This window comes from Mastomys coucha, unplaced genomic scaffold, assembly GCF_008632895.1.
Source record: "Mastomys coucha isolate ucsf_1 unplaced genomic scaffold, UCSF_Mcou_1 pScaffold5, whole genome shotgun sequence".
Taxonomy (NCBI): Eukaryota; Metazoa; Chordata; class Mammalia; order Rodentia; family Muridae; genus Mastomys; species Mastomys coucha.
The window spans coordinates 55,612,048-55,623,637 of NW_022196911.1; the positions used below are offsets into that span (position 1 = coordinate 55,612,048).

Sequence of the window (11,590 nt, forward strand, 5' to 3'; positions counted from 1 at the left end):
AAAAAAAATCACCTTTTACCAAAATTATTAAAATACATTTAAGTCAGGGGCTGGAAATGTAGCTCAGTGCTTGCTTAGGACAGACAAGGCCCTGGGTTCCATCCTCAGCAATGCAAGAGAGAGAGAGACACATAGAGAGGGAGAGACACAGAGAGAGGGGGAGACACAGAGGGAGGAAAAGGAGCACACTGCTCTCTTGGCTGCCTGGGACAGGATTCTTCTTAATGAGAGGTGAACTTAGTCCCTGAAAATCTCCCCTCCTCCATCCTAGCAGATTTCATATTAGACCCACAGGGAAGTGCAGGAGCTTATAAGACAGGTGGACCTGTCTTATAAGGTTGCTCACTAGCTTGGGAGCCAAAGACTCATCAGTGTGGCCGCCTGTGCCCGCTTTCTCAGGGTGGGCGCTTCGAGGAGCCTGCCGCTTGGCCCTGACTTGGGAGAATGAGCACAGGTGTCTCGAGAGCGTCTGTGACCAGGGTGACTTGTGTGTCCGCAGGTGGCTAGGCTGGGGGCTGGACAAGATGCATGTGATGAATTGGACCTCCTCAGATGTTGCCACAGCCGGGCCAAGAGACGGTGCCTTAATCAATTCCTCACACATCAAATAGCACTTCCTATGAAGGATAGATCCGCTGTCGCACAACACAGCAGCCGCTCATTTCCCACTGGGAATTGCTCTGCTCAAGTACTGCAGAAGCAGTGCGTGCAGGGGAGGGCTGCTGCTGCAGGCTCCCAGTCCTTTCAAGCAGGGAGATTATTTTCAGTAGCTAAACACTTCTCAGGTCCATGCTCTCGTCCTGGCCATGTTGCTGGTCACCTGGTCACCTGAAGCTGGAAGATGCTTGTCCATGCTTCCAACAACCTTACTTATAGTCACCAAAATGCTGCTCGAGTATGCGTGTGCACACACAAACACACACGCACGTGCACACACACACACACATACATGAGAGAGAGAGAGAGAGAGAGAGAGAGAGAGAGAGAGAGAGAGAGAGAGAGAGAGAGAGAATGGGCTCATTTGCATGGCCTACAGACAGGCTTTGGGCTCCTGTGATGCCCTGCATCTGTGCTGAGAGGCCTATGAAGGGTCAGGAAAGCGTCTTCCAGGGGAAAAGGGTTCCTACCCATGTTCTTATTACTCGCTCAACAATACTGAGATCTGATTGGGCCCCAAGTGCTCTGCTAAGTACCAGGGACAGCAGCTGGTTTTTGGAAGTCTAGGGTGACCATCAGCACTTACCCAAGCTCCTGGATCTGCCAGATATGTGGTAAACCATTTTGCATGATGGAGCTAATTTACCCCACTAGCCACCATGGTACTATATAGAAAAACTGTCTCACATATGAGGAAGTAGAGGCCGAGAGAGATTAAATGAGCTCCCTGGAATAGAGCTGACTCTTGAAATCACCCTCGGTTGCTTTTGTGGAGAGGATGGGCAGATGCCACTGAGAGGCCTAGAAGGGAGGAGTTCATTCAGGTAGGAGGGAGTGAAGCCAGGATATTTGGTCCTAGTGGAGGCAGCTACATAGGCAAAAGGCCCAGGACAGGGCTGGCAAGATGATCCTGCTCAGTGGGTAAAGGCTCTTACCACCAAGCCTGATGACCTGAGTTTGATTCCAGAAACCCATGTGGTAGAAGGAAAGAACTGACTCCTGCAAATTGTTCTCTGACCTACAAATGTGTACACATCACACACACACACACACACACACACACACACACACACACACACACACACAGGTAAATTAAAAACAAACACCTAAAGCCCGGTGGCAGTAGCTGTAGAGATGCTCATTGGTTAAAAGCACTTGTTGCTCTTGCAGAGGACCTGACTTTGGTCCTAGAACCTTCATGGCAGCTCTTAACAGTTTGTAACTTCAGTTCTAGAGGATACAATGCTTCTTTCTGACTTCTGTAGGCACCAGGCAGGTACATGGTACACCTTCATCCATGTAGGCAAGATATTCATATACATACAATAAGTAAATCTAAAAAAATAGACAAAAACAAAAACCCAGTGACATGAACATTCAAGGGGCTGGTGAGCTGACACTGGAAAGCAACAGAACTCTGGAAGCAGGGGTGGCGGGCAGGGGAAGTGTCAATCCTGAACCATCTGCCCTACAAAGGCAAAGAGAGTGGTATTTGCCTTTAAGAGTCTGCGATTTGAGATGGTGCAAAAGGGCGTTGATACACCCATTGACTATCTTTTATATCATCTCCAGGAGACCATAAACGTATTTGAAAGGAACATCACTGACTTGGTGGGACTATTTATTGAAAATGTCCAAAGTCTATATCCTTTCTGTGACAACTCCTACCTTGCTCCATGGGAAGGCACCACAGGCTCCTGAGTTCGTCTCGGCCTCTGGAGCAGCTAAGGCAGAGGTGCCTAGGCTTTTAAAAAAAGCAAGAGATAGAGCAGTGGAAAACTTGCTTAGCATAAGTGAGGCCCTGGGTTCAATCCCCAGCAATGAAAGAAAGGGCAAGAAGGAACTAGTCTTGGGCAAATAAGTGGTAGCTGCAGGGTCACACCCCTTTCGCTCCTACTTCAGAGTAAACGGAGCACTTTAGATAATACTCTAGCTTGTACCCAAAATACTCCTCACCCATTGATTTGCAGAAAACCTACACCTTCATCCCAAGGAAGTGTTTACACTTTCCACGGGCCTAGTTCATAGGCATCCCCTTTTTGAAATCAGAGGAATGTAACATTTACCACTTTCCACCAAGGAAAGAGGCCCTCCCAATGACAGGATGTAGATTTGGTGACCATAGAGGATACTCCATACCAACTGAAGTGTAGGCTTGCTAGAATGCCAGTTTGAATGCCCAGAGGGACTGCTGTCCAATAGTCTTGCATGTATTCCTAAGTGGGTGCACTGACACCTCAGAATCACCACCTGACCTTTTGTTACAGGAAAATACCCTGGGATGAGGCCACACCCATACTGATGACAGGACAGGCCAAAAGGGGCAAGGCTGATAGTTAAAGTTAGAAACCAACATTTGAAACACCAACAGCCCTTTATTGGGGGCAAAGTGCCAAGCTCTACCCAGAAGGAACTCAGGTTCTCGTATCCTGGGGCTCAGAGTCCAGCACACGGTCATTGAGGTAGCAAGTGGTATGCAAGGGTCAGTGGCCTCCCTAAACACACACACACACACACACACACACACACACACACACACAAGACCTGCAGGTAGCCACAGGAACCAGGTGAGAGAAGAGACAGTCCAGACAGCAGAAGCAGTGTGTGCAAAGGCCCCAAGAATGGGCGTAAGGGAACTAGTTTCCAGATGGAACCATCAAGCCATGTCAGACACTGGAAGCCCCTAGGAGCTCTAAGCTTGGAACTGGCTACTCAAATCCTCAAGCTTATTCCAACTGCTATAGGGGAAGGAGTAAGAGATTATGGGAGACCAATAAGCTCTTCAGCAGTGTTGAGAAGCCATGAGGGTGGAGAAGCAGACTGACGACCTGAGGTGAGCTGGCACTGGGGAACAGTAATGACTCAGTATAAGGACAGGAATGATATAGGGACCTGAGGATGCATGTGGGTGACAGCTTGATGGCTATGATGCCTCTTAGGACCTCAGGGCAGGTCTTGAACCCTTAGACTCTAAGACTTAAGACTGGTCTCTTTAGTAGGGATGACATGCCCTAGTTGGTCAGAGGCCCAGCCATCTGGCTTGCTCTGCCCTTGGCTTTAACTCACAACTGCAGGATTGCTCAGTGTCGGGACTTGGAGAACCATCACCATGAGAAGCTCCTGGAGATTGCCATCAACACCCTGGAGAAGATCCTCAAGGGCGAGATGGATGAGGACCTACCCGATGATGTGCGGGCGGTGAGTAAGGGTAGAGGGGCTGGGGCATGGCGAACATCTCAGGGGTGCAGCAAATAGATAAGTGAACTCCAGCCCCACTCATGGCTTGTCTGACTAAGCATGACAAGCTCCTGGAGCCTTCGTGTCTTCATGTCAAGGAGACAGAAGCCTGCTTTGCAGGAATACTGTCTGCTGAGCAAGGTGCTTATAGTTGGTGTCAGGAAGGTCAGGTAGTTATCCCAAGTTCCTTTCTACAGAGTCTTCAGGCACAGTTACAAACAGAGGTAACAGCCAAAGTTTTCCCTCAGGGATCTTAATGGTGGAGAGCTGCAACACTGGTACACCCACAAGCCTCGTGTCTGGTTCAGCACCAGACTGCACCAGTTTCCACCAGGGCAGATAGTAATAAATACTAGGGATCCATGTCTACACCTAAGGTGGCATCTATGAGTCCACCCTGAGCTCCAGCAGCAGCATGTGGATGCCTTAGGAAAGGGCTTCAGGCAGGCATGAATGGGCACAGGTCCAAATACTTGCCCTCAGGGGCCTGCTTTTGTTCGTACCCTACTTAGTTTCTGAGCTGCTCTACATCACTGTGCTACCACCAGGCCATGTTCCAGTTGCCTTTGGCCTGCCTGCTGGCTCCTTGCTGCCTTCTTATAGACCATTCTCCATATGTAGACAGGTAGGATCACTAGAAACCCAGACTACACAATCCTCACCCCTCCCAGCCCGCTGTGATCTTAGAGTTCCTTCCCATAGGTCTCAGACACTCTGGACCAGCCTGCCTCCCTTGGCAGCCCCACCCCAGGTTCTGATGCTCATCCATCAGGCTTGCTCCTTTCAACTGACAATCTGTCTTACGATTTCTGTTGCTGTGATGAAACACCATAACCAAGGCAGCTTGTGGAGGAAAGAGTTATTTGGCTTATACTTTCAGGTGACAGGTCCATCACTGAGGGAAGTCAAGGCAAGAAGTCACACAGGGCAGGAACCTGGAGGCAGGATCTGATACAGAAGCCATAGAGGGATGCTGCTTACTGGCTTGCACCTCAGAGTTTGCTCAGCCTTTCTTATAGCTCCCCACCATGAGCCCAAAGATGGCGCCACTCCCAATGGGTTGGGCCCTCCCCCATTGATCACTAATTGAGAAAATGCCCTACAGCTGGATCTCATGGAGACATTTGTCTCAGATGATGCTCCCTTCTCTCTGAAGACTCTAGCTTGTGTCAAATTGACATAAAACTAGCCAGTACACAATCTGTCGGGCAGACATGTTCATTCCTCAGTCTCTATGTGCTTTTCTCATCCTTGCCATTTAGATCTCTGCTCAAGTGTTAGCTCTCCTGAAAGGCCCTCCCTCATACCTCTTAAACTACTGTCCCTCTGTCAGATCCAATCAGTCAGGTCAGAAGCGCATCACATTGCTAAAGTCTGCTTCATGTTGATTTGTTTCTACAGCTACTCGTACTGTACATAAACTTGTGAGGGAGGGCAGAGGTAGTCTTCTCATCACCGTGGACCTCCAGTATGTGCCAGTGGGAGCCTCCAGCGCAGCAGCCAGAGACTATCTTGGAACTGGGAGGGTGAAAACATGCATTCACTAAATATTTCCTTTGCCAGAAGCTGGGCTGAGCTATGCAGACAGAAGGTCAGCAGCCTTGATGCCATGGCCTCTGTTCTGAGACTAAGACCAACACCCAACAAGACGCAGGGTCCCAGTCACACCAGCCTGCTCTCCCTAAGCTACTTAGCCAGCTCACTGTTGAGCATGCAGGAAATGCTACCCGCCCTAACAAAGATGTGAGTTTCCTCTGAGAGGTTCTGAAGTCTCTCCCAATTCTCATGGGATGGTAGAGTCCCTAGGTCTGTGACACCGGGTGAAAAACATCACTGAACCATGCTCGTTCCCTAGGGACTATAGCAAATAGTAAAATCTGGGTCACTAGCAGAGAGACAGGCCAGCTTGCCCTTTCACCTAAGTGGCCCTGCCTGGTACTATAGTATCTGGAAACCAAGTTTCTTCATTAGAGGATTACTACTCTCCAGCCTATTGACCACATGTGATCTCATTTCCTCACAGAAGGAAGCATCCTTATCACATGAGGTTATGGATGAGAACACTGGGCAAGGCAGGCTCATAGATAACAAGTCAGGAATGGCACAACCAGGACAAGAGTCTGAATTGTGAGTCTCGTCTGATAAACAGTTCCAGGCCTGTGAGTGTATTAAGCACTGCAGCGTTCCCTATTCACTGCAGCTGGCAGGCACTTTGGGGGTGCTCATGGCACTGGGCCATGGGGCTCTGCCTCTTTGCTTAAAGAGTCTTAGACTCACTAGCAAGACTGGAATAGATTATTGCCTTTAAAGCATCATGGGAAGCCAGCCTCCTGGCACTCAGGCAGCAGAGACAGACTTTCCTATCAGCCCAGGATAGGAAAGCAAAGACATTTCAAGGCTCTTCTCTTCTGGGGCTGTGGCAGGACAGTCAGCAACGAAAGATGGGGCTTGCTGCTTGGAAAATCCAGTGAACTAACCTCCAAGCTGAGTCTGAAGTCTCCAAGGGACATTTCAGAACCTGAAAGTGGGCGTTTATCTTCCTTGCTCTATAATTCCTATTGCAACCCTTGGCACTGTTTGGGACATAAGTGCTGTTACACTTAGTGCTGGCTGGCACTCAAGTCTTCCATAGTGAGTGGGAACATGTGTGGGTATGTGTGCATGTGCAGCATTTGTGTGTCTCCCTGATGGGATGACATCTCAGGCATAACCTATGACCTGCAATAATCCTGTCATCTTTACAAAGTGTGTTCTGTAACTGTTTTCAAGAAAACCTTTCAAAGTTGCAGGAAAGTTTGTTTCATTGAAGGACCAGCTTTGGTTGAGACAGTGTGTTGATATACTTTCAGATTCACTGAAAGAGTGAATCTGCTTTTTCAAATGACCCGACTTTGACTCTGGCCATTTGGTAACAGTGTTTTATTCATTAGCCTAAGTGGATGTGCTCTCATCCTGGCATCTGGCATTCTTCCTTGAACAAAGAATAGTTTCAGTGAAACACTCTAGCAGAGACTTAAGGTCAGACCCTTTTAAAGTGATAGTCTTAATGATAAAGCTTGTCCTTTCCTGAGCTATTTGAAGCTTAAATATTGCATAGCTTCATGCCTGTGCCCCATATTATGAAATAGTGTTCAGTTATGCAGACTCTTAATTTGTATATAATAGAATGTTATTTACTATGTAACACTGTAATAAGAAAGCAGAGCTTATGGAAAAATTCATATTATCTTTGTGTCTTGTTTAAATATACTTTAAAGATAAAGGTTCAAAAATAAAAGCAGCCTGTTCCTAGGTCTTAGGACACTTACTCCTGAGTACCCAGTACGGTCATTTCATCTTCTGATGCTTCCCAGAGCCTGGGCCTGCTGCCTGGAGTTGGAAGGAACTGAATGGCTTCCCGTCGTTTATATGGTGTGACTGTGCTGATCCATTGCCCCACATCAGATAACCTGGCTTTTCTCACATGGCATTCTGTGGCAAACTAACATCCTGCAGACACTGTTCTGCAACAGTCTGTGGCCAGTAAGTCAAAAAGAGAGAAGGCAAGAGAGAGAAAATCTGTTTCCTACAGAACTTTGTTCAGCATTGAGGACACTCTGTGCCCCATGAATCTTACTTTGGGAGTCTAGAGGTATTTGATCAAAGAATATTCCCTTGTGTAGGAACACTAACATTTCAGGATCAAACAACATATTTTTAGAGGGTATTAGGCTAACTGATACTATGAAAAATAAAGCAAAACAAAGTACTGTTGTGTATCTCTCTCTGACCCAAAAATCAAAATAGATTTTAGTGCATCAGGATTTCAGATTTTCTCTTTTGTGGTTGTGTTATAAAAAGACAATGCAGATACTCCAAAGTCAAACCCTGCAAAACCTGAAACCCTGTGCACCTCAGATAAGTAGTGCTCCCCTATGTATGGCTCTGCCTGCAGTTTCTCAACAAGGACACCCAGGTCCTTTGCCAGGTCCTTGGGCTCGGAGTGGAGCACTGCTTCCTCGGACCCTCAAGCCAGCTTCCCCTGCCCCTGAAAATGACTGTGCTGTATCTCCCCCATTCCAGCCAGAGTCTGCATCTAGAGCCTGACAGGCTCACTAGAAGGTGAAGAGTTGTACTAGCTTTCTAAAAGGACCAAACAGTGCCAGGAACAAGGCAAGACAAAGCAGACCCCAGTGGAACCAAAGCTTGATTCTGTTTACAGGAGAAGTAGCAGAGACATATGATGGACACCTATCAGCTTCAAAGCCCAGGGTTAGAACAGCCCGGAGACCCTCAGCCAGACGTGACTGGGCAGAGGTTCAGGACTACCTAGAAAGAGGCTTTGTGAGAACTGATATCCCTAGTAAGGCTGCCTTGGCTAGCCACCTGCCATCTCCCTGGAGAAAACAAGCTTTTAATGGGGACTACAGCATGACACCTGTCACAGCTCAGGTTGGGGAGCAGGCTGTTGCCTGAGGATGAGCTGGCACAAAGTGACTGATACAATATGGGCTCTCCACTAGGTGTGTCCCACAGCCTGGGAACTCCCAGGGGCCTCTTTGTGCTGGGGGCATAATAATATACCCGATCTCATTTGGACCTTCTCACTTTCCAGCTTTTTGTTGACAAAGACACAATTGTTAATGCCGTTGGGGCATCACATGACATCCACCTCCTAAAGATTGACAACCGAGAAGATGAGCTGGTGACTGGAATCAACTCTTGGTGTGCACAACTAGTAGACAAGGTGAGTAATGAATACCAAGCCACCTAGCTAGCTGGTTTCAGTGTTCACCAATCAGAATGTGCTATTTTCCATGAGAAACAAAGTAGAGAAAAGAAAAGGAGGTAATGGTTATAGAATTCTGCAATGAAGGTAGTGTGGCCCAGTCATACCTCATTGTATCTGTAACTCCTGCCTCAGAGAGAGACCAGCAGTGCATGTCGTGGGTGGGGCTCTGAGGCAAGCGTCTTCCCTCTGTCTCTTAGGCCTCAGTAAATAATGTTAGCTATCATAGACACTGTGCCCTGGCTTTCCTTTCATTCCCCAGATTCACAAAGATGAGATCATGAGGAACCGTAAGCGAGTGAAGGAGATCAATCAATTCATCGACCACATGCAGAGTGAACTGGACAACCTGGAGTGTGGAGACATTATAGACTAGGTGTTAGCGCTTGCCCCTGAGTGTTATGGGATTTCTCTCATTCACCCCTCTCTCAACACTGTTGGTCATAATTCTCAATATAGAGAAAAATAAAGGTCTGGTGTCAGCATTCTCTTAGAGGGAGGTCATGTATGATCAGATCCTGAACCACCCACACAAACAAGTCTGGGTGGCTGGCAGTCAGCTGGAGGTGTGGTTATGGCAGAACTCTAACCTCGTGCTACTGCTAACACTCTTCCGCCGGCCATGGCCATCATAAGCTGCAGGCATTATCTTTCCCAACTCTGGATGCTGAAGACCAGGGAAGCAAGAAGCTGAAGCTCCCCCCACAGCACTGAGGCCTGGTTGTACCCACTGAGCACTGGGTAGCGCCCTTTAGCTCAGAACTTGATCCTGATCAAATCAAGGACTAGTTTCCCAGGTACACTGCCCTTGCACTAGCAACAGGAACCAGAGCCTGCTGCTAAGACTGGAGGAAGCCATATGGAGAGTGCTCTCAGGATTCCCATACCCCCACATGGAAGATGAGTGGAAACACACATGTGTGTTAGCATTCCATCACTGTAACAGACACCACTTGTAAGCACCTTATGGAGAGTTTATTCTGGATCTTAGTTGCATAGGGCCCAGTCCATGATCAGTTGGTACCATCATGGGAGGCACACAATTAGAGCAAAATGACCCACTTCATAGCCAAAAAAAGTGAGATGAAGAGGAAGGATGGGGTATGTGTGTGTGTCTCAGAATCCCCTCTGATAGCACATTCTCAACAACCTGAAGATCTCCCATGTGGCTCTGCCACCCGATAGCAAGACCCAAGGGCATTGGCATTTGACACATGGGCTTCTAGGAATACAGGGTGACTTCTCCTGGGGAGTTTATTTCTACTTACCTCGGGTAGAGCAACAACAGACCAAAGAAATATTTCCATCCAAGTCTAGCATACTGGCCAATGGGCTTAATTAGGAGTACTTATAGGAACATGGACAATCTGCAGGCAGAGTCTTGCCTTCCCTCTAGCAATTGGGAACTACTTGTATATATCTCCTGCAAGGACACCAGCCTTATTGTCTCTTTTCTCCTCCCATGAGGGAATTATTACTGGGCCAGTCTTGTGAGGGACTCGTGGAGGCGATCATACCTGCTGATTCCCAGATGGCAATGGCCACGCCATGCCTAGAGGACAAGAGTTCTACATACTCTGCTCTGCCCTCAGCCTCTTCTACAGTGCTCTCTATACCCTGGTGAGGATGACTGCTAGAGAAGTGTAGTTATTTTCATGCATTCAGGGCCAAGCACTGGCTGCTACACCTCAATATCTACTTGTTCCCAGTTTGATCAGGTGTCTCTACAGTAGCCACCACTCTTTAATATAAAAGGAAGCATTGTTGACTAAGGCCAACCACAGCAAAAACCTCAGGGCATAAGCACAAATAATAAAAACCAATCTGAAAACAAGACTGGGACACTGTAGTGGTTTGAATATGTTTGGCCCAAGGAGCGGCATTACTTGGAGGTGTGGCCTTAGAGTAGGTGTGTCACTGTGGGCATGGGCTTTAAGACCCCCTTCCTAGCTGCCTGGAAGCCAGTCTTCTCCTCTTTGCCTTCTGAATAAGATGTTATCCTGTCAGTGCATCCTACATAATGCCTGCCTGGACGCTGCCATGTTTCTGCCTTGATGACAATGGACAGAACCTCTGAACCTGTAAGCCAGACCCAGTTAAATGTTGTCCTTAATAAGAGTGGCCTTGGTCGCTTTTTTTCCAACTTGGGTCAGGCAGAATGGCTCCCTGGAAGAAGGGTGTCGAGAAGAAGAGCTGTTCTACCGTCAACAAGGTAGTGACCCGAGAATACACCATCAACATTCACAAGTGCATCCACAGGGTGGGCTTCAAGAAGCGTGCACCTTGGGCACTCAAAGAAATTTGGAAGTTTGCCATGAAGGAAATGGGGACACCAGATGTGTGCATTGACACCAGGCTCAATCAAGCCGTCTGGGCCAAGGGAATAAGGAATGTTCCATATTACATCCGAGTACATTTGTCCAGAAAACGTAATGAGGATAAGGATTCACCAAACAAGCTCTCCACATTGGTAACTTACATGCCTGTTACCACATTCAAAAATCTACAGACAGTCAAGGTGGATAGAACTAACCTGCTGAATGTCAAATAAAATTGCAGAACTGCCTCAAAAAAAAAAAAAAAAAAAAAAAAAAAAAAAGAGTGGCCTGGTCATGGTGTCTGTTCACAGCAGTGAAACCCTAACTAAGACAGGTACACACCTGGAATCCCAGGAAAATCAGTTCAGGGTCATATAGTGAAGCTTCACCCACATAGTGAATTTAAGACAAGCCTGAGTTAGAAAAACTGTCCAGGGGCTAGAGAGATGGCTCAGCTGTTAAGAGCACTGACGCTCTTCCTAAGGTCCTGAGTTCAAATCCCAGCAACCACATGGTGGCTTACTACCATCTGTAATGAGATTTCATGCCCTCTTCTGGTATGTCTGAAGATAGCTACAGTGTACTTACATATAATACATAAATAAATCTT

General features: G+C 47.5%; 1 protein-coding gene and 1 pseudogene across 2 annotated transcripts in view; both read left to right on the top strand.

The window, feature by feature from the left end:
• The window catches only part of Drc3 (dynein regulatory complex subunit 3), a 42,628-nt gene extending 33,481 nt beyond the window's left edge, over positions 1-9,147 (top strand). For both annotated transcript variants that reach the window (XM_031354378.1, XM_031354379.1), the window contains exons 11-14: positions 2,230-2,300; positions 3,732-3,855; positions 8,489-8,620; positions 8,925-9,147. In XM_031354378.1, the coding sequence (XP_031210238.1) occupies positions 2,230-2,300; positions 3,732-3,855; positions 8,489-8,620; positions 8,925-9,038 (441 nt within the window). In that variant the 3' untranslated portion in view covers positions 9,039-9,147. The remainder of the gene's footprint in view (positions 1-2,229; positions 2,301-3,731; positions 3,856-8,488; positions 8,621-8,924) is intronic.
• A 1,673-nt stretch (positions 9,148-10,820) lies between these two features.
• On the top strand, positions 10,821-11,213 carry LOC116078264 (annotated as a pseudogene).
• Positions 11,214-11,590: the final 377 nt, after the last annotated feature.